The 23,461-nt window shown below is 40.7% G+C and overlaps 1 protein-coding gene across 1 annotated transcript in view; it reads left to right on the top strand.

Annotated features, from left to right (window-relative positions):
- SORCS1 (sortilin related VPS10 domain containing receptor 1) overlaps window positions 1-23,461 on the top strand; it is a 578,854-nt gene that overhangs the window by 431,153 nt on the left and 124,240 nt on the right. The window contains exons 7-9 of the mRNA XM_052660872.1: window positions 10,492-10,610; window positions 13,740-13,829; window positions 21,124-21,303. Of these exons, the coding sequence (XP_052516832.1) occupies window positions 10,492-10,610; window positions 13,740-13,829; window positions 21,124-21,303 (389 nt within the window). The remainder of the gene's footprint in view (window positions 1-10,491; window positions 10,611-13,739; window positions 13,830-21,123; window positions 21,304-23,461) is intronic.

Below are 23,461 nucleotides of genomic sequence, written 5' to 3'. Positions count from 1 at the left end.
CATACTGCTAGGTGGTGATAAGTTCTAGGAAGTGAAAAGCAAAGTCTATAAAGAGGGGCTGGTTGGAGAGGGGGAGCTGTCAAAGAAAGAATGTTTGATAAGGTGGCATTTGGTATTTCAGCTAAGTCTTTATGTAAGTAAGGGAGAGAGGTGGGTCTGCCACATGGACGAGCATTGCAGACAGTGGAACAGCATGTGTGAAGGATTTGGCCTATGGACATGCAGGAATAGCAGGGAGGCAGGGTGGCTGGAATACAGAAAAGACAAAACGTGTCATATCTTTCTATTTATTCCACTGCAGAAGGCAGGGATTGTGCCTACTAATCTTTCAGTTCAGTTCAGTCACTCAGTCGAGTCCAGCTCTTTGTGATCCCATGGACTGCAGAACACCAGGCTTCCCTGTCCATAACCAGTTCCTGGAGCTTGCTCAAACTTATGTCCATCAAGTCAGTGATGCCGTCCAACCATCTCATCCTCTGTCGTTCCCTTCTCCTGCCTTCAATCTTTCCCAGCATCAGGGTCTTTTTTAATGAGTCAGTTCTTCATATTAAGTAGCCGAAGTATTGGAACTTAAGCTTCAGCATCAGTCCTTCCAATGAATATTCAGGACTGTTTTCCTTTAGGATTGATTGGTTTGATCTCCTTGCAGTCCAAGGGACTCTCAGGAGTCTTCTCCAACACCCAGTTCAAAATCATCAGCTCTTTGGCACTCGGCTTTGTAATGGTCCAACTCTCACATCCATACATGACTACGGTGAAAAACCATAGCTTTAACTAGATGGACCTTTTGTTGGTAAAGTAATGTCTCTGCTTCTTAAAATACTGTCTAGGCTCGTCATAGCTTTTCTTCCAAGGAGCAAGTGTCTTGTAATTTCATGGCTGCAGTCACCATCTGCAGTGATTTTGGAGCCCAAGAAAATAAAATCTGTCACTGTTTCCCTTGTTTCCTCATCTATTTGCCATGAAGTGATGGGCCTGGATGCCATGGTGTTAGTTTTTTTGCATGCTGAGTTTTAAGCCAGTTTTTTAAACCTCCTCTTTCACTTTCATCAAGAGGCTCTTTAGTTCATCTTTGCTTTCTGCCATAAGGGTGGTGACATGTGCATATCTGAGGTTATTGATTTTTCTCACGGCAGTCTTAATTCCAGCTTGTGCTTCATCCAGTCTGGCATTTTGCATGATGCACTCTGCCTACAAGTTAAATCATCAAGGTGAAAGTAACAGCCTTGACATACTCCTTTCTCAATTTGGAACCAGTCCGTTGTTCCATCTCCGGTTCTTTCTCTTGCTTCTTGACCTGCAGCTTTCTCATGAGGCAGGTTAAGGTGGTCTGGTATTCCCATCTCTTGAAGAATTTTCCACCATTTGTTGTGATCTACATAGTCAAAGGCTTTAACATAGTCAATGAAACAGAACTAGATGTTTTTCTATTGATTTTTATTAAACATTTATCATGTACCAAGCATGATATTCAGTATTGAGTATGATGAAAATAGCAAGTTAGTATAGAAGTGGTGGATTGAATATACCCACATGTTTCAGAGGCCATTCTTTAAACCTGCCCTCTGTCCTGGCATTCATCATATAACATGTGAATACACGTAATGAATAGTACACACCCATCCCCCAGACACTCTGGAGAAGCCATGCTGTGTATTTTCTCCCCCATGTGCAAAGATGCTTTCATTTCTTTCTCCCTCCAATCCCTCCTTCCCTCCATTTCCCACTTTCATTCCTATTTTCTTTCTTTCTTAGTATTTGTCCATTTTGCTGTCTCTACCTCTCCCTCTCCCACCCCACCCACTTCTTTGTAAATTCAGTTTGGAAAATTACTGGAATGAGCTTGCCCCTGGGTTTTTCATGGCTGGGTGAACCTTACGGATAGCTTGATTTCTTTTCTTGGCTTAAACTGGACTTCTAGTGTGGTGTTCTCACAAGACAGACAGCTAGCCCTCCCTGAGCCTGTCCCCAGTTCTTTCTCATGCCTCTGTGCTCTGGCCATTGCTCCTGCTTTCTGGAGTGATGTCCCCCCTCACTCCTCATCTCCATTCCAAGCAGCCTTCTCGGCTTTTCTCAGCTTTTCCATGAAGTGTTCCATGGGTGTGCCCATCATCATCTCTACACCAGTAGTTATCCCTCTGTGAGTCAGTCAATAGTAAAATAGTTGCTCTTCTATAGCCCAGGAGGGCACAGCGGGTCTACAGCTCTGTATGACTCAAAGTACTATAAAAGCAGAGTCACAGAAGAAATCCCCACACAGAGTAAATCCTCTGTGGAGAGGTTTGGAGATTAGACACCCGTCACCTGGGGGCCCACCACCTGCCCCTGAGCTCCTCGTAATGCACTCCCCCACTACATTATTCTTGGTGAGGGGCTTTCTGTACTTCTACAAAATTATCCTGCCCTCTTGTTTTCTCTCATGTCCCCAGTCCCTAGCCCCATGCTTGACAAAAATACTGTATGATTCTAGAACTTTCTATGTAGTAAGCATGGCCTCCTGAATGTCCAAAGACTAACAATACAAGCCAGCATTTAGAAAGTCACACTGGGCTGAAATCAGGAGATTGCCTAGAAGAAAGCAATGCCACAAGCTCCTCATGCCGGAGGAAATTTGATCCAAGTTTGTAATTTTCACAGAAATTTCTTGTCCTCAATATAGTCTTTCAGGGGTCAATGCTGGAGTCTCACTTTTGAAGATCTCAGTTTCTAACTGGTATGTGCCACAGAGGGTGCTAGACCCAGTTGGGAATGAAGTTTCTATGAGCACAAGATTGTTGAAACATGTGTATGTTTGTGTGTGTGTGTGTGTGTGTGTGTATTGTGGTTGGAAACTTTGATAGGAACATTCTAAAACAAACAATAGGACTGTAGAAAGAACGAAATAAAAATTTACAGATTATGGGCTTTAAAAACTATTCTGCTTTAAGTTGAAAATTAATGGGGGATGGGAAAGAGTTTTAAAGTGTTTATGCTTACCAGCTTGGTTTATGGTTTTATTTAAGACTAAAGTTTTGCAATATTAAACTGTTGTCCCTAAGCGTTGAGTTCTTTACCTGTAAAAGGTACCTTACTCTGGATTTTTCCCAAACTTTAAAAGAGAAAAAGCATGTGATGCACTCAGCACAGTTCCTGACCCAGAGGAGAGGTGGCTCTGGTGGTTTTGGAGGTTAATGCCACTCTTGCTATAAATGGAGCCATTCTTGGAAGGAGAGATCTGCCTGAGCCTCAGGAAAATCTCCACAGAAAGCAGCCCAGGAAGTGTTAGGAGAAGATCACAGGAAAGGAAGAGGCAGTTCAAGCCCCAGGAGGGAGCTCTCTGAATGAACACAGAGTGTCAGTCAGCAATGCAAATGCTGTTTAGAAAAGGCAGAAACCCCGGAGACACAGACTTGCCAGCAGCATCACAGAGTTTTGATTGCTTGGGCAAGAATGAGAAGGAAACAGGTCCCAGTGGGTGAAGGATGGTAAAGACCTTCAGATCTTAAAGTCAATAGTCTGATTTTTACCATCCTCCTTTGATTCTAAAATTCTAAGAAGCTTCATGTTATAGAGAAAAAGTCTGAAGCCTCGTCTGGTAAATGACCTTCTCGGAGTCACACAGCCTGTGAAAGAGAGAGAGACCAAGCTCAGACCTAGCCCTTCACTCCAAGGGGAGGGAGACCCTGCACAGCAACAGGGCTGCAGGCAGGCCACCCCGCATGCCAGGTGGCAGGATGACTTCTGGGTCATCTCAGATCCGAGTTACCTTCCAGTTCTGCCTGACCACTACCTGCATAGAATACTTCTTTAGTTCTACCGAGAATGCTGCTTCATGGTGTTTTAAAATTTCACATAAATAAATTAACCCAAATCAAAACATGAATATTAAAGAAAGCTATTGGGAGAATGGCATTGAAGCATGTATAATACCATATAAGAAACAAATCACCAGTCTAGGTTCGATTCAGGGTACAGGATGCTTGGGGCTGGTGCACTGGGATGACCCAGAGGGATGGTATGGGGAGGGAGGTGGGAGGGGGGTTCAGGATTGGGAACACGTGTATAGCTGTGGCAGATTTATGTTGATGTATGTCAAAACCAAGACAATATTGTAAAGTTAAAAAAATAATAACAATAAAATAAAATTAAAAAAAAAATAAAGAAAGAAAGCAATTGTCTCAGGTAGAAATGTCTATAGTACTTTGCAGTCGGTTCCCTTGAGACACAGTGAGCATACTGGTGATGAAAGCTGGGGATGGGGGACTTTGATCACGACCCCAGCTTCCACCGTGTGAGCACAGTCCAGCCTGACTTCGGACTGAATACATTTCCTGACTGTGGTTTTAAGCTCTAACAACTACTAGCGAGACGGCTCCTGTTTATACCTATCTTACAGACTTGAGCGGTAAAATGATTTGCTTAGGTTTACCAAGCTAAGCCTGCATTTAAGCCACTATACCCCTGCTCCAAGGCTGGCCTTTAAAAAGCAGCTTCCCTTCTTTAGAGCAGCACCGATCTGGGGGCATGGAAACTGCATTATGCCAAGCAGCAGCTGTTGCAGAGAGTGAGGGAGCTTAGAAAGAGCAGCACAGTGTCCTAATTACCTGCGGCAAGGAAAACATCTGCGTGGGAAAAGTAATGAAATTAATTCTAAAGTCTAGCGGTTGCCTACATTAATTGACGTTAATTAATGCCAAATTACAAGACACCTCCTATGGAATCGCATCATACACTCACCAGAATTGAATATGGAAAGAGTTCATCACACTTAATGCTATTACAGCAAGCCCCAAGGGGAATAAGAATGATCGGTCCCTCATTATGAAGTGCAGCCAATTTCTTTTTGTTTCCATTAGGAGGGGAACGAGAACAAACCAGGAGCACTTTACCATGGGCAGGCGGTTGGAATTGATCGGTTCCCCTTCAGCTTGTAGATTTCACTTTGAGCCACTCTGAGCAAGACATGGTTTCAAGACCTCTTCCCGGAGCTTTTCTTGGGCGCTTTGGTTGTACATTTTAAAATTCTCAGCATAAGAACAGCTCATTGAACATGTCTGCCTCACTGTGTGGCATGGGGAGTGGAGAGGGATGGAACAAGCGAAGGAGTCAGAGACAGTTCTCTAATTCTTAGGAGTAGAATCCCACAAGCCCACCACGACCTTGGGCCGCCTTCCCTGGCTGTGAAGTGCTGGCCAGAGATCTGCACGCTGTCTGATCGTCTGCCTCTCTCGTGTAACTGCCCCTGTACTAGCGTTGATGTCTAGTATATATCTATTATTCATTTTCCCCGTGCAAGCATACATATGTAGATATCTATATATACCACTTGCACAAAATCGTGTCCATATGCACATGTTTTGGTAACCTACTTTTTAAAAACTTTTATTTTGGAATAATTTTAGATAAACAGAGAAGTTACCAAGATAGTGCAGCTTTACCCAGCATCCCTTAATGCGAACATCTTATACAACCATGATCTATTTTTCAAAGCTAATAAATTAACATTGATACAACATTATTAGTTGATAACTATTTTATTTTATAAAATGTATTAAGAATGTCTATAAATCCTCATATAAGGATTCATAACAAGCTATGCATGTTCTACCATCTATTTAGCTGTGCCTCAACTGTTGGCCATTTTGTTTTCTCTTACCTTTTTAAATTATAAACAACACTATGATGAATATCAAAGTAACTAAATCTTTGCATGGTTCATTAATTATTTCTTCAAGTCAAATTCTCAGAAATGAACTCACAGTCAAAAGAGATTTTAATAAATGTTGATCCGTATTGACAAATTACCTCATGAAAACATACAGTTGTTCTTTCTTTCTTCTTTCTCCTTTTTCTTTGTATCTAGGTTTGTCCATTGATAATTTGAAGCCAAAACATACTTAACAAAAATTGGCCCCAGACTTGCTGGGGTTTTTCATGCAATGTAGTGGGAATAAGCTGGAGAAGGCAATGGCACCCCACTCCAGTACTCTTGCCTGGAAAATCCCATGGAGAGAGGAACCTGGTAGGCTTCAGTCCATGGGGTCGCGAAGAGTCAGACACAACTGAGCGACTTCACTTTTACTTTTCACTGTCATGCATTGGAGAAGGAAATGGCAACCCACTCTAGTGTTCTTGCCTGGAGAATCCCAGGGATGGCAGAGCCTGGTGGGCTGCCATCTATGGGGTCGCACAGAGTCGGACACAACTGAAGCGACTCAGCAGCAGCAGCAGCCACAGTGGGAATAAACCAGACTTGGAGTCTGGCCAACCCAGTGTGAAAACCCATACAGCCCTTTCTATAATCTTCAGGAGCTTCACTCTCTTTACTTGCAAAGTCAGTTGATAAATTATATGCCAGAGTATTGTGACGATTGAGTGTACCAAATGAATGTGAACATGCTTTAGAGTACTTGGCACATAAATTTGCAGCAAATATTAGTTTCCCTATTCTTTTAATTTCTCCCCAAATCCCTCAGATTCATAATTTCCATATAGTTGTTATAAATATAAAGAGTTTATTTTTATATTTTCCATCTTATGTTTGTTCAGGGACCTTTGAAGACCAAGTTGAAATCTTAAGAAAGAAATTATTAGACAACACTACAAATAAAACAAGCACGCTGTACTCATCAAGAAATCCTATGAGTGGCAGTCTTAATGAATTCTAATTGGAAAGTTGTAGTTTGAAGCCCGAGACTTCCTCAGTCAGAACCTTTGATTCAGATTGTTTTCATTCATTATCTCATGTAACAAGAAGCATGAGAAAGGGCAGCTCTGGGTTCAGTACAGGCAGATGCTCAGTGATGTCATCAGGGAATGGGCCCTTTCCATCTCTTTGTCGTATTCATTGTGGAAGCTCAACTGTAAGACTCCTCCGTGCACAGAAAGGCTAGAGCACTTCCAGACATCATATTGACACAGTGTTATATGGGGACTGAAGAAGGTTTTCTGTTGTGCCTCCCTGTAGCCCCTTATAACTTCTTATTTACTAGAACTGGGTTTAAAAGGCCTCTCCTAAAGCAAATGATAGTAGGTGGAGTAGAAGACTTGGAGTAAACACAGACCCGAGAGAATTATTCCCAGCATATCAGAGCTTCTGAGTGACTTGGGAGAAAGATGAGCCACCAGATCCATGGCTTTTCTGGCAAAGAGGTAGGGAGGAATGAGTGTTGGACCAGTCACCAGCAGTAATCAATAGTGAAATATAACTGGAATACTCAAATTCAGTTTTTTAAAGGACCTACAATGTGCCCCAACACGATCTAATCATTGTGAAAGGTTGCAGAAGAGAAAATAAAAGCATTATAGTTTTTGTACAACTTCTGAGTTTCAAAACATTTAGTTCTTAGAACCAAACTATGAGATAGTTGACACTGGCATCCTCGTTTGAGAAATGACAGTGAAGAGATTCAGGGAGGTGAAGCGGTGTTCTCTGAGTGATGCAGCTAGGAAGTGACCATGGCAGAACTCAAACCCGGGTCTCACAGATGCCAGTCTCCATTTCTATGACCCTGAGCTGCCTTCTGAAAAGCAGGAGTCAACTGAAAGCTCTGCAAGGGTCTGATGGGTTATGAAATGGCGAGGTAAAGATTTTGTGTCCCACCAAGAGAAGTGTTCTGGGAGGAGATGAGTCCCAGAAATTCTCTTCAGAGAGGAAGATCATGAATTATGTCCTAAAATGAAACTTTATTAGTTAAAGTTACGATAATTAATGGATTCAAGATTGCCGGGAGAAATATCAATAACCTCAGATATGCAGATGACACCACCCTTATGGCAGAAAGTGAAGAGAAACTAAAAAGCCTCTTGATGAAAGTGAAAGAGGAGAGTGAAAAAGTTGGCCTAAAGCTCACCATTCAGAAAACGAAGATCATGGCATCCAGTCCCATCACTTCACGGGAAATAGATGGAGAAACAGTGGTAACAGTGTCAGACTTTATTTTTTGGGGCTCCAAAATCACTGCAGATGATGACTGCAGCCATGAAATTAAAAGACGCTTACTCCTTGGAAGAAAAGTTATGACCAACCTAGATAGTACATTCAAAAGCAGAGACGTTACTTTGCCGACTAAGGTCTGTCTAGTCAAGGCTATGGTTTTTCCTGTGGTCATGTATGGATGTGAGAGTTGGACTGTGAAGAAGGCTGAGTGCTGAAGAATTGATGCTTTTGAACTGTGGTGTTGGAGAAGACTCTTGAGAGTCCCTTGGACTGCAAGGAGGTCCAACCAGTCCATTCTGAAGGAGATCAACCCTGGGATTTCTTTGGAGGGAATGATGCTGAAGCTGAAACTCCAGTACTTTGGCCACCTCATGCAAAGAGTTGACTCATTGAAAAAGACTGTGATGCTGGGAGGGATTGGGGGCAGGAGGAGCAGGGGACGACAGAGGATGAGATGGCTGCATGGCATCACTGAGTCGATGGATATGAGTCTGAGTGAACTCCGTGAGATGGTGATGGACAGGGAGACCTGGCGTGCTGCGATTCATGCGGTCACAAAGAGTCAGACACAACTGAGAAACTGAACTGAACTAATAATTAATTAATATAATTAATAATTAAAATTGCATACATTTATATAATATATATAATTATAATTTTATATAAAATTTTATATTTTATATAAAATTTTGTAATTATAATTATATACAATATAATACATAATATAATATATACATATAATGTATTTGGAATATATGATTATAATATAATATATATTTATAATTTATATAAATTTACATATTTATAGTTACAATTAATATAATTAATTAATATAAGAATGCCTGAAAAAGTAGATGGGGAAGGGAGAGTGGAAGTCTTTTCTTTAGTCGTTCTTTGGAGGACTAGATGGGTTAAAATATATACTTGAGAGCTATTTCCATCCCCGCACGTGGTAGCAGGATAAAGGAAGACTGGATAAAGCTCTCCTTCCCTCTCAGAGCTCATTAGCAACTGTCAGCCATTGGTCAGTTGGAGCAAATGTGCATGTCGCCCCCTTGTGGCACTGCTTGTAGAGTACAAGTTTGCCCAGGTTCTTTAAGTAAAAGTAATGCTAGAAAGTGTTCTTGCCTGGAGAATCCCAGGGTTGGAGGAGCCTGGTGGGCTGCCGTTTATGGGTTCACACAGAGTCGGACACGACTGAAGTGACTTAGCAGTAGCAGCAGCAGTGCTAGAAATTTCCTTCAGGGAAGTCGTTAGTGAATCCTTATATCCAACTCCGCATACAATTGCCTACCCCCATTTCATGTAAATAATCATGTCCTTATTTCTCCATTTGTAAGAGTATATTTCTTCATACATCCCTGTATGTCCTAAAATCAAACTCACTCATTCATTAAACATAAGAAAAAGGTAAAATAATTTCCTTTTTCGTTCAAAAAGACATATTCCAGTAAAGTGGCATGTTCCAAAGAATATTTATTTATTATGTACTATGTGTGCTAATTTGTTTCATAGATTGTGATAAGTTCCATGAAGGGAATTAACAGGATGGAGTATTGTTGAAAAGCAATCATAGGAGACCCCCAGAAATAACAGTAAGCTGAAATCTAGACCTTTTTTAGAGAACAACCTGGGGAGAAGCCTTTAGAGCAGAGGGAATACAAATGTAAAGCCTCTTAAGTGGTAGAAAATTTGGCCAAATTTTTCAACATATTTTAGGCCAGATTAGAAGAATCACTTGGAGAGAAGAGATTAGCGTGAGGGGAGGTTGAAGCAGCGCTGATGGAAGGTTTGAATGTATTCGGGAGTTCTGCCAAAGGAAGGTCTGAGTGATGTCTGATTCACAGAGAGGGCAGAACAGCTGTGGCTGAAAAACAGAGACAGCCTCCCTGGTATAATATATTACTCCTGTCCGCAGCAGGGGTCAAATCTGTTAAGAGTCTTTTTACTGGCATGTGTATCACCTGCTCTCATCTCAGGTGAGAGGCAGGGTCTTAGTTTCCTCAACTATAAAATGAGAGCAATGTTTTTGAGTATGGAAGCTCTTCTCAATTCTGTTTTATTTCCAATTAGTAATAGAAGAAAAACCTTTATCTTGACCTAGGGCCTTATTGTTTATAACAGTGTACTTCTAGCACGAGATGACCAATGATTGCATGTATGTTTGTGTGTTTCCCTATTTATCAGAGTATGAAGGTGAATCCTATTAATAAGGAAAACAATAAAAGAGCACAAGTATTACTGCCAGCTTTTGAATTTTTTTCATTTTTTTTTTCATTTTGGTTTGGAAGGAAAAAAATTAGTTAATAGAATTTAGTATTCTAGGATGACAGGAGTTGGTGGAGACACTGGGAAATGGTGGTGGTGTTGATAACAAGTGAGTAAAATAATCATGAAAATTTAAACAATGATAATAATGATAATAATGATAATGATAATAACGTAATGTAGTTAATAGAGAATGTGAGGTTTGTTGAAAGAATTGCAAAAAGCAAGAGAATGGAAAATGTCTACTCTGACTCTGTATACTGTGTGTAGACCACCCCACCCGCATTTTTTTCTTTTTTTTTCAGATTCACAATACCTAACATGCCGAATGCAGAACTGCACAGAGGCCAACAGAAATAAACCTTTCCCAGGCTACATTGACCCAGACTCTCTGATTGTCCAGGATGATTATGTGTTTGTTCAGGTATGAAAGATCTGCTTCCACTGATTGTCTCACACACATTTCCCTTCCCTGCTTCTAATGCAGCCCCTTCACCTGCCTGCCCTCCCTGAAGAACAATAAAGAAGCAAAGGCATTCTTTTTTTTAACAAAAGGAACATTACCAAGCTGAAGCTTCTATACTAACAGAATAGCAATTCCTTCTATTGCCTGTGAATGTGAAGTTATTGCTTCTTAGTGAAAGAATTCGGAGATAAAGTAATTGGTAAGAAGTGGATGTATTTGGAGAGAAACATAGTCCACAGACAGCGTGTGGGCCATCTCAGAGGGTGAGTGAGAGTTTAGAGGTATGGCGCAGTTAGTTTTTACAGCCTGGGTAATTTCATAGGCTAATCAGTGGGAGGATTATTCCAGTTATTTGGGGGAAGAACCGGCATTTCCAGGAACTGGGCCGTCACCCACTTTTGACCTTTCATGGTTGCCCTCAGAACTGTCTGGCACTGGTTGGTGTGTCTTTTAGCGTGCTAACGTAGTACAGTGAGTGTATAATGCAGCTTGCGGTGCCTTGGAAACAGGATCTTCCCGCCATCTTGGACCCAGTTGGTGCTAATCAGTCTTTGTCATGTCTTATGACGTGTCATTCTTTGAAAGGTTCTGCCCTGCCCTCTTCCCTCCTGTTTCACTTCCTTGGGGCAGTGTCTGGAGGATGTGTTAAAACAGGGTCCTGGGGACATTGATCTGAATACTCAGGTTGTCCCCAGAACTATGCACACTTGCATCCATCCTCGTCACATCACCTGCATTCCAAAGAGGCTCCCTTCAGTCGTCAATGGGACTGAGCAGATACGTCAGTCTCTTCCTAGAGCAGCCAGCCAACAAGCCGCCTCTTCAGAACCTGCCTTAAAAATAGCCAGGCGGTCACACGCTGTGGGGTGGCTGGAGGTGGTTAGCCAGTAATCAGCCATTTGTCAGGCACTGCTGTGATTAGGATCAAGAGAATGCAGACGAGACATTCAGGTGGGTGTTTCACTTCCAGAGAGAGCAGAGAACAGTTTGAGAAACTGAGGGCTCGGGAGCAATTAGAAGAGAGAAGGAACAAGTATCCTTTGGTTTCATTTTGCAGTTAATAAAACTTTAAACTTGTTTGGACAAAACATTTAAAAACTCAGTTGTTGCTTCTCATGTTGCTTTTCATGTTAAAATTGACAAAGTTACTATTGCTAAATAGTTTATATATAATACACATGCTGCTAAGTCGCTTCAGTCATGTCCAACTCTGTGTGACCCCACAGACGGCAGCCCACCAGGCTCCTCCATCCCTGGGATTCTCCAGGCAAGAACACTGGAGTGGGTTGCCATTTCCTTCTCCAACGCAGGAAAGTGAAAAGTGAAAGTGAAGTCGTTCAGTCATGTCCGACTCATAGCGACCCCATGGACTGCAGCCCACCAAGCTCCTCTGCCCATGGGGTTTTCCAGGCAAGAGTACTGGAGTGGGGTGCCATTGCCTTTTTTCACTATGATTGAGACATTCTAGACACTACTGTATTTACTTGGGCAAGAAATTATAATTTAGAATATTTGATCCCATATATTGAAAAGCAAATGTTCAAATTCCTTGTACTTTTAAACTATTTCACAATTACACACACACACACACACACACACACACTTCCTTTTTTCTTCAGGAAAATGAGTAATGAGCACTCTGATAACTTCAGCATCAAATTATCAAGTGACATTAAAATAGAAAATGGTTACCCATATTGGTTCTATATATAATTCATTTCTCCATCAGTGTTGCTTCCAGGGACCTTTCCTATTTTCTATTAACAATTTATAATCCACATATATGACATACAAATGAGAATCAAGTGTGCATTTAGAGTTTTATATATATTTTTACCCAGGCCGCTATGAATATATAACCCATTGTTAGGACTGAGAGAGAGCTGGTCACATCATGGTGACTATGATAACTTTCCAGTCACATTTTTATGTGTCTGATGAAAATTCACCCAGAGCATTTGTTGACATTCTGAGTATGCAAACCAACTGAATTCAAACTCCAGGTGTTTATATGAGTTAAGAGTGGCAACAGGAATCCAGAGAAACTGAGAGTAAAATGGTGGTTTTCAGAGGCTAGGGAAATGGGGAGATGCTGGTCAAAGGGTATACATGTCTAGCTATAAGTTCTGGGGATGTAGTATACAGCATGGTGGCTACTATATTATATACTTGAAAATTATTAAGAGAATAAGTCAGAAATGTTATCAACATATACACAGACACACACATATACAATCTTAATTAGATGAAAAGACAGAGGTGATTGCTAACCTTATATGTGGTAAACATTTCATAATATATATGCATCAAATCATATTGTACACTTTAAAACTGCATATGTTATGTGTCAATAATGTCTCATTAAAGGTGGATTAAGGGAGAGTTTGGCAGTGCAGCCCTGATACCTCATTCCTCATGGTGCTCAACTGAGATGGAGACCACACTGCTCCTCCCCCTCCCTCAGACCCATAGGGTTTTCTGGGCTGTAGATCCTGGATGGACCTGGGGCGGTAGCTCACCATTCTCTTCCGGCAGGGGAGATGGAGAATGAGTTAGAACCATGGTCCTGGCTTGGCTTTCCGTCTAGCACGTCAGCAGCACTGCTGTGTGGGGGACGTGCACACAGCCAATTGTGTGACTGCCCCAAACTGGAATTCGGTGCCCGGGGATGGGGGCTCAGGTTCTGCCACTGTGTGACCCGGCCCATTCCCTTTTGGTATGGCACAAGGACCTGTTGGTGTGGTCACAGTCTTGGGGCTAGAGAGAGCTGGGTTGCTGAGGGGCTCTGATCCCATATACCCTCAGGCTTGTGTCAGTTAAAAGAAAAATAACCAAAATTCTTTCCTGACTTCTGAGCCACAGGGCAAGTCGAAGAATTGTGTTTCTGTCAAGGGGGTTCACTTTGGGCCTCTGACCAACTCACACACACCGAGCTGTTTTGGAACTGGATGCCAGAGCTTTACACTTGCCCACAGTAGTCACTCGTGCTGTTGCGTTGGTACCTACCCCTTCCGTGCAGGGACTGTTCTTCTGTGACCTGTAACTGTGGTAGAGACTCATTTTACCACCTTGGTGTTTTCGTTGCAGCTGACATCAGGGGGACGGCCACATTACTACGTGTCCTACCGAAGGAATGCGTTTGCCCAGATGAAGCTCCCCAAGTATGCTTTGCCCAAGGTATGGCCTGATCAGCTTCTCTATTTCAGTACCTATTCTTTTTCCCAAGGACACTTTCAGTCTCTTGTAGTTATTTTTTTAAAAATCCCCTATCTCCATTTCTCAAATTCACTTATATTCTTTTTCGCCAATCTCACTATCTTCCTTTCTCTCTCAGGGGTCCCTCCCTCTCATAGCCCTCTTTTCCTCTCTCTTTCTCTGATTCTTTGGAATTCTTACTATAGGGACATCTGAGTAAACTGATAACCGATTTGCTTTTGCTTGTCAAGTGGCATGTATTGGTTTTTAGCAAAACAGAAACTATGCTTTGGACACACAGTATATCAGAGCAACAGGTGTGATACATATGTATTCTAACCTGTTATTATTTATAAAGTGATACAGTCACTGTATCACAGATACAGTGATACAGCTTCTGACCTTTGTTTTCCCTCCCAGTGGAACTTATGAGACTAGTTGTCTTTAGGGTTCAGCGACACAGCTAATTTTTAAAACCTCCCCCAAAACGTACTCTTTTGAAAATAGAGGCAGACAGGAGACTCCCAACAGCTAACATCCCCAGGCTGTCTCTCCATAAACACTGAAGAACTGTGTTAATACGGAGCGCCACCTAGTGGAAGCGAAACTTATTTAGGAGCTCAAAGTTGTGGATTTGCGGTCTTGTTGACACTGTGATGTATTTTAAGTGGCCGTAAATTGTTAATGCTTCGTGCCTTTTTTTCTAGCAACAACTGCTGAAATGTGTCTTCATTTAAAAAAGATTTTATTGCAGTATAGTTTATTTGCTGTCTTATATTAGCTTCAGGTGTACAACATAGTGAGTCAATATTTTTTCTAGGTTATATACTCCATTTAAAGTTATTATAAAATAATGGCTATATTTTCTTGTGCTGTACAATGTACCCTTATTTATTTCATACATAGTAGTTTATGTCTCTGAAGCTCATGCCTTTATCTATCCCCTTTATCATTCCCTTTCCCCACTGGTAACCACTCTTTTGTTCTCTGTATCTGTGACTCTGCCCCTCTTTTGTTACATACATTTGTTTGCCTTATTTTTTAGATTCCACATATAAGCAATAGCAGTGAATGTGTCTTTCTCTAACTTATTTCATAAGCATGATTCTCTCTTGGTCCATCCTCACTGTCACAAAAGGCAAGATTTCACTCATTTTTATGACTGAGTAATATTCCATTGTATGTTGATATGTATAATGGGGTACATACGTGTACACACACATATGTGTAGTTACATGTATATATATTTGGGGGCATTTATCTTTTTTGATTAGTGTTTTGTGTTCTTTGACTATATACCCAGCAGTGAAATTGCTGGATCGTGTGGTAGTTCTATTTTTAGTTTTTGAGGAACCGCCTTACTATTCTTCATGGCGACTGCGCCAATTTACTTTCCCACCAACAGTATACTAGGGTTCTCTTTTCTCTGTATCCTTGCTAATGCTTTGTAGACTTTTTGATGATAGCCATTCTGACATGTGGGTGTGTTGATCATGAAACAAGGGAGATGTATGTGGCTATAAGAAGGGGATAGTGTAGGTTTGAATGCAGCTCAGCTTTGAAATCTTTGGTTGAACAAAGAGCATCAATAACTTCTTTTCAAATGTATTTTCATGACTCTGTGTCTTGCGTTTTTATCCCTGAGTTTGTAATATGCTTTCTTGGACCAATACCAGCTTCCTGCCCGGGAACCCTGTGATAGATCCAGCACAAGGGCACAGCAGGTCTTCTCTCCCAGGAGAGCCAGTGGCTTCTCCAGGCAGAATTCTCCTTCTTGGCCATCAGTCTGCCCCTAACTCTAGTGTAGTGAGAGGTGAGCTGTAAACCTCAGCCCATTAGAGATAATAACACACATTAAATTATGCTGTTAACTTCAAAAAACTATTTCCATGTGAGTAGTTACTATTTTCAGCTGCTAAGAGATTAATAACAGTGGTAATTGCCCAGAACTGTATGCCTGTGCCTGTATATGTTTAAATGCTCCTCATTCGTGATTTAGCTTGAACTATTTTACAAAAAGACAAACACAACATTGGAGTTGTGCCTTAGATGAGAATTTGGTAAAGTCAGTAAAAGAAAAATTTAGTGTTGTTAAAATTTCCTTTGGTAATCTTTTAGGGAGGTCCATGAGGGAGATGATCATGTTATCTTGGTAAGTTCAACAGAGATGGTGGTTTTATTTGTTTTGTTTTGTTTCCCTTGAGCACTGAAATAAGTTTCTGACTTTGATTGACCAACAAATGAAGTAGTTGGCTTGCAAGATTTACACCTTTAAAAACAAGAATACACTCAATGCAGTGAGATGCTTCTGTTCAAGAGGCATGTGGGAATTGGGACCAAATCAGGAAACAGCATATCTGAGCCACTCATCTCTTGCTTACTTCCTCTTGGGAATATACTTTGTGAGCGGAATAAGTTTCAGCTAAACTAAATGCTACTTGCTGCAGAATCAAGGCTAAAATATAAGTCTGTGGACTCCCAGACCAGCATTCCTTATATTATACTCTTCTACTCTCCAAATAAACTAATAGAGTCTATAACTAAAAGGGAGCAGCACCGCCCACCCCCCCAGATTTTTATACACTGAGTAGCGTCCAAAGAAAAAGTCCCATTGATCTAAGTTGTCTCAGAAATGGTAGTTTAAAATCAAAGAAATCACTTTGGGCCCTTGGCTGGAGTGTTAGGAATTGCATACTTTGCATTGCTTTTTCATTGCCACCACACCAATCACTGTGGATCATCGCACCCAGTGGTATCGTGCCAAGCTGGAAGGAGAAGTTTTACTCTGAGCCTAAATCGTCTGTCTGCACCCCATCCCCACTCCACTGTCCCAGATGAGCGTTTTCCATTACTCAGTCTCATCTGAGGTCTGAGGATAAGAATGCAGTGATTAAATTAGCTTGTTCCCAGAAAAATCATAGCCACTATAGCAAATGAATATATTATTTGGTCCAAGTAGGTGTTTATTATTTAAAGCAAAGAGATGCCTCATTACAATCCCATTATACCTTCAAAGAGAAGCCTCAGCTTGGTTGGAGTGATCCATGGCAAAGATGCATGTTTCATGACCTGCTATCAAACCTTTTCCTGCTGCAGCAGGAAAGGAGCAAAGCTCCATGCTCCCTGAAGGAACGGAGACAAAAGCCAGCACTTCCATGATCAGATTTTCTTTAGTCATCCCCTTCCATTGCATCAGCTCTAAAAAGACTGAGGTTAACCTGGGCTGTATTAAAAAATAATAATAATACAGTGGCAAAGATGATCGGAAAGCAGGGGTGGGGAGATTTTAATATTGCTGTTACTATTAAGAGCATGAAGCCCAGCAGAAGGAGAGCTAGTGACCATTTTCCTCCCTTGACATACTTGGAGCTCATTCTGAGCTACTCAAGTGAGATAAATGAGGCAATACATATGAAAGTGCTTTGAGCATTTTGGAGGACAGATACTCTATAAAAGCAAGGTAATATTATTATTAGTATGGATCTAGTTGTCTGTGTTGGAGAAGATCGATGTGAACTGGGGTGTGGGTGATGAAAAGGCTGCTTGATTCACAGCGAGAGACCCTAATTCCAGACCTAGATCTGTCACTCACCTGCTCTGAACCTTGGGAGGGTTTATCAGTTTCTCTGTTTTTTGTTTGTTTTTTTTTCCTTCTTCTTTTTTTATTTTTATGTTTTTACATTTTTAAAATACAGAGCTTAGATTCACAATAATGCTTTCTCAAATGTGTTACTCAATAAAATGCCTTTAGAGATGCTTCATGAAGATTTGGTTTATGATTGAAAGTTTAAAAAAAGGAAATAAACTTCATTCCATGCTCCTTGTCTGGGGACTACTAGAAGCTCACCAGTATTTAAAGGTTCTAGGATGTCCTGCAAGCAAGAAAGCTGTATAATTTGCATTCATCAAAACATTTTTACAAAGGGAACCATTAAAAAAAAAAGAACTTAAAATCCAACAATATTGATGTCCTATGGAATGGGAAATGCTCTAAAAGATCTCAGAGTTCACTTCTTGGTCTAAAATTTTGTGACTCAGTACGAGCTTTCAACATGAAGTGCCATTTTGGGAGAAATAGCATGTTTTCCTGATATAAGTGGATGTAGACAAGAAAAGGGAAGATGGCATTTAAATATGTCATAGGTTTCAGTTAAAATATTTAAGACTAATGTCATCTGTCATTTTTAAACAGTCTATTCAATAAAATTAGATTGTATTTAGAGAAAGAGATCTGTCCTTGGCCCTTATCTGGTGATGACCATTTAATCTGTTCTTTTTTAATTAATTGATTTTTAATTAAAGGATAATTGCTTTACAGCGTTGTGTTGGTTTCTGCCATACATCAACATGAATCAGCCATAGTTCTGTGAATAGTTCTCTAAGTGACTTAAACACTTAAAAGCATCCATGTTTTCTCTTCCACATCTACCAAGGACAAGTTTAAGTGGGCTGGGATAATATCGATGATTTACTCTGGCCCCTAAGATTATTTAATACATCATCTATTTGTGGCCCAGACCTCGGAGGTTCACGAGGGCACTGATTCACTCCAAAGACACAGAGGTGGGAATTAGTTATGTGATGTTCAGGTTAGTGCTGAAATATTTTAGCTTGAACTCAGGGATGATGCTACACCCCGCTGACAAGGAAGAAAACATGAATTGGGAGTAGTTGTTTAAGGGTTCGAAATGCTAGTGTAAGGATATTAATATTTGTCTTGTAAGAAATGAGGAACCATTGGCCCTCCGTGGATGAATGACCTTTGGGCTAATTTCCACAGTTAATTGTTTCCATTAGGAAAAAAAAATCATGTGGATGAACCACTTTTTTATGAAGTGTGTTAGTGTATATATGATATATATAAATATAATATTTCAATACCCTAATGTTTGCAATGAACAGAAAAGCCAAATCAACCTGGCTCAATCAACAAAGGAGATTTAAGGTTTGTGTAACTAAAAATAGCTAGCATGTATGGTTCCAGGCACTGTTTGTTAAATGCTTAATACTCACTAACTGATTTAATCCTTTCAACTCCATGAAGGACATACTATTGTCTCTAGTTTGCAAGTAGAAATTCTGAGGCACAAAGTTCTGTTCACACAGCTAAATTTCAGAGCTAGGATTTGAACTTAGCTTTGTTTAAAGACCATCCTTTCAATCATTTTGCTTTCCTGTCCTCTCTAACAAGTTCACACGTGGCCAGACTTCTTAGGTATTCACGTTCAGAGACTCCAAGAGTGTCACAGAATTTGAACCATCTCTCTTTACCTTTTGTTTTGTTTTGTTTTGTTTTAAATTCTTTATTAAATCATACCTACTTTTGAACCATCTCTCTTTACCTTTTGTTTTGTTTTGTTTTGTTTTAAATTCTTTATTAAATCATACCTACTTTTTTTCTGGATTGGCTTATTCTCTACCTGCAAGATATGTCTCTAACAGATCTAGATTTTATTTTTTTATTCTGACTGCTTGCAAACTGACAGTAAAATGTACTTTCTCTCTCCGTGTAGTAATTCACAGTCATTCTAGAATGATGTCTTACTGAGTTTGCTTGGGTGGAATGTCCATTGCCAATCCAACAATCAGTGTTCCCTGAATGCTAGGCCTGCAAGATCATTTCTGGTGCTGAGGGTGGGAGAAAGTAGAGAAGACTGAGCATAGAGGGAAATTTGTCTGAGAGGGATGAGAATCTTTTTCAGAGACAATCAAGCTATCATTGCCAGAAGAAATGTACATAAGAAAAATAAAATGTACATAAGTAAAGTCATACTTGGGACAACTTTTATACCAAACCTCACTTTGCATTATCGACCACCTTGAATCCATGGGCAGGATTCATTGGTGGGCTCCTGACTCTGGATTGTTTCTATAAAATTGTAATCAGACTCCAGAGTATGGCAGTAAGGTCTGAAAAGGGGTCAGGAACATGAAACCCTTTGAGTAAGGACTTCTTCCTTCTAGAATCACGTGAGTTCACTATGATCAACTTGAAAGAGGAATGAGAGACTCATGCCTCTGTGTCTAAAACACACTTGAAGCTGAATTGCTGACTGACTGATTGAGAGAATATGGGCAGAGGTTGCAATGAGAAATTTACAAGTTAGGTAGAATTGGAATTGTTGTCAAGGAAGACTGACAGGTCTCCGGAAGCCTTTCAAGGAGAATGTATGGTTGCTCTTGGAGAGTCTGAGCACTGAGCTACACAAAGGCCAGGGATCTTTTCAGGTTGCTCTTCTACCTTTAGGCTTATGTGCAATTCTGTTTTTGTTTTGTTTTATTTTGATTTTGGGTTTTTAAAGTGATACCGATATATGTACCACCTTGGGTGAAGGGGGAAAGATTGCTGAGAGCAATGAGCTGGCATCCTTGAGGGAGACGGCAAGCCCTGGTCTGAGACAGCCTCTTCCTGAACACCTACTCCTCTGTGGTCAGAAGTCGGGGAGAAAGGATTCAGAACCGCCACCCCAGGGGGTCCTGCTCACTGCCTCTCATTACCTCTGCCTTGTTTCTATCTTCCAGGACAACCAGAGGCTGAAAACATCATCAATTATGCAGAGCGTTTTTTCCCTCTTTTATTTAAGGTTTCCTGCTGAACTTCTCAGGGTACAGGTTTAGATAAGCTAAGACCTGGAATGCTCATTAACCTGAAGGCTAGTACTCTGGGGTCTCAGGTAAACATTTTTCCTCTGGGACTTCTAGGGCTTGCTGAGCCTTAGGGAAGTGCTTCTCCAACTTGGATGTGCATATTATCCATCCACGGATCTTATTAAGATACAGGTTTCTATTGGACAGGTGAGGCCTGAGGTTCTGTGTGTCTAACAGTCTTACAGGTGATGGTCATGCTGCTGTTCCATAGACCACACTGAGAGATGCAAAGCTTGTCTGTTTTCTCTGTCCCTTGTTCTGTCCTGTATATGCCTTCTGAGCATGTACTCGGTGTTTTGCAAATTTATCAGGATGCCTGATTCTCCAAAGTCATACATCTTTGAGAAATTATCCTTCAAATTATCTAATGAGGCAATTAAATTGTAACTGAGCTACCAAGCACCTCTCTGTCTTATTTTCTGATGACCTCACCTTGTAAGCGACAGCGGAAATGTGTGACTAGTGCTCAACTAATGGTTGTTTCACAGATACACACAAGGAAAATCTCTGTCTTCCTCATGCTACCTACATGCCTGTCCTGGTGTTCCTCGTCTTCACATTATGTGGATACATGCCAGGGGCACGTATAAAATGTTCTTCCTCTTCCCTTCCCTGTGCCTTTCCTTAGGACATGCACGTCATCAGCACTGATGAGAACCAAGTGTTTGCAGCGGTCCAGGAGTGGAACCAGAATGACACGTACAACCTCTACATCTCAGACACACGCGGAGTCTACTTCACCCTGGCCTTAGAGAATGTCCAGAGCAGCAGAGGCCCTGAGGGCAACGTCATGATTGACCTCTATGAGGTAAGTCACAAGGCATGTGTGCTCTTCAGCCACTGCAGTGCTGTGACCGGCAGTTGAAGGCTACGGGTTGGCCCTTCCCTCAGTCATTTTAATGACTAGTTCCTTACGTGGCCTCGGTCTGTTTGGGAGAGGGAGGGGATTGCAGAACATTTATATTGGTTAATTTGCAATTCACAAGACATCTCTGGGAGGGATTCTTTGTTGACCCAAGTCCAGAAGACTTGGAAAGTATCTGGGGAAGCAGTCAGGTAATTAAAAGGTTTGAATAAGAGTGGGCCTAGTATGAAGCTTGAAAATAGTCCTAAAGGACTAATGGATGTCAGGGGTAGAGCAAGGAAGTGACCGGCAGTGCTCTCTTACGTCTCAAAAGAAAGAACTAAGAGAACATCTTTGCACTGCATCAGAACACACTCCCTTGACAAATGCTTTACCTATTTAGGTCATGCAGAATATTGAGCAGAGTTCCCTGTGCTGTACAGTAGATCCTTGTTACCGATTTTAAATATAGCAGTGTGTCCTTGTCAATCCCAAACTCTCAGTCTATCCTTCATACATGTGTAACTGAATCACATTGCTGTACATGTGAAATTAACACAACATTGTTAATCAACTATGCTCCAATACAAAATAAAACTTGAAAACTATTGTAGCTAAATATTGGGGAAAAAAAGAAGACACTCACTTGGATTTGAAGACCTTTCTGACTACATAACCTCTACAAGCTGATTGTCATCTTCTCAGGGGTCCAATGTATGAGATAAGATTCATATGTCTTTCTTTTCCTAAAGAGGGCTAAGGAGGAGAAACAAAAAGCAGAGTTTACCAGATTTCCTTAAGGGAACTCTGACCCTTTTTTTTCTCAGAAGGACCAGGTTCAAAATAAAGTCATGTGGTGGCTCAGTTAGCTTTCATGACAAACACCAACACTTTACTGGCTATTTAAAGTAGAGTCAGGTAAAAGAAAGCTGCTATTTGGGGACGGATTTTATCCATGCGTCAGTCCTGTGCTATGAAGGATTCATAGTGGGTTTTAATGAGCCATTACAAAAGTCAAATTTGGAATTTGGGAAGTACAAACGTCTACTTTTATTCTATTGAAAAAATAGTTATAAAACTGATTTAAATGTGTTCAGTCACAATGATACTGTCATTTGTTTGAGGATAAGCTCAGAGAATATAAGTTGTTTGTGTGATGAGTAGAAAGGGAATCATATCCAGTTATGTCAAAGAAAGAAACCAATTTCACTTAAGAAACATAAACCTATCATTGGAATTCTTTTAATGCTCTCTATATTCCTTCATCTTTAGGTATTTTGGGGAATTTTCTTCTAGTATCTAAACTTCTCTGTATATATAAAGGCATGTTAGCAAACTGTAAGCACAACTCAGAGCTCAAGTATTTGTAATGGAAATTACAGTAGACAGCATAGGACATAGTTTGTGTGTATATATTTAGGAAAATACCCTGCAAACTTTTTATGCAGTCACAAATTTCTTCCACTTCATTTCCTGCCCATGTTCCAGATAAATATAGTATCATATATCTCAGCCTCAAACTGAGCATGTATTCTGGAAAACATTTACATATTCTAGTGATTTACTTTTAAATCCATGTTGGGTAAAATTGTGATTTAGGGTGTAAATTTTGGAGTCAAGCAGGCTGGGTTTAAATCCTGACCATGCCACATATATATCTCCGTGAGATAAATCCAACAACTTTTGAGCCTTAGTCTCCTTGTTTAAAATAAGGGGATAAATGTAATATCTACTTGGTAGGATTTCATTGAGGATGAAATAAGCTAATCTTCTTAAAGTACTGTGAACAGTGCCTGAAATATAGCAATACTCAACAGATTATAGATAGCATAATCAATATTACATTCCAATGAGTTTAAGCCTGAAAACAATGTTCTAGTCTTATAATCTTAAAACCAACCCATATTATTTAAATGTTCAACGTACTTCCACTGTTCAGGATCTCTACTCCTTCCTGTATTGCAGTTAGCAAGGCCACATGCCATCCTTTATCACCAAAGTTGTCTTCTTATGACATGCTTGCATGCTCAGTCATGTCTGACTCTTCTCAGAGTGTGTAACCCTGTAGACCAGAGTCCTCCAGGCTTCTCTGTCCATGGGATTTCCCAGGCAAGAATACTGG

Source organism: Budorcas taxicolor, chromosome 23 (assembly GCF_023091745.1).
Source record: "Budorcas taxicolor isolate Tak-1 chromosome 23, Takin1.1, whole genome shotgun sequence".
Classification (NCBI taxonomy): domain Eukaryota; kingdom Metazoa; phylum Chordata; class Mammalia; order Artiodactyla; family Bovidae; genus Budorcas; species Budorcas taxicolor.
The sequence above is the reverse complement of the archived record's forward strand: the minus strand, read 5'-3'. Positions and strand labels throughout refer to the sequence as shown.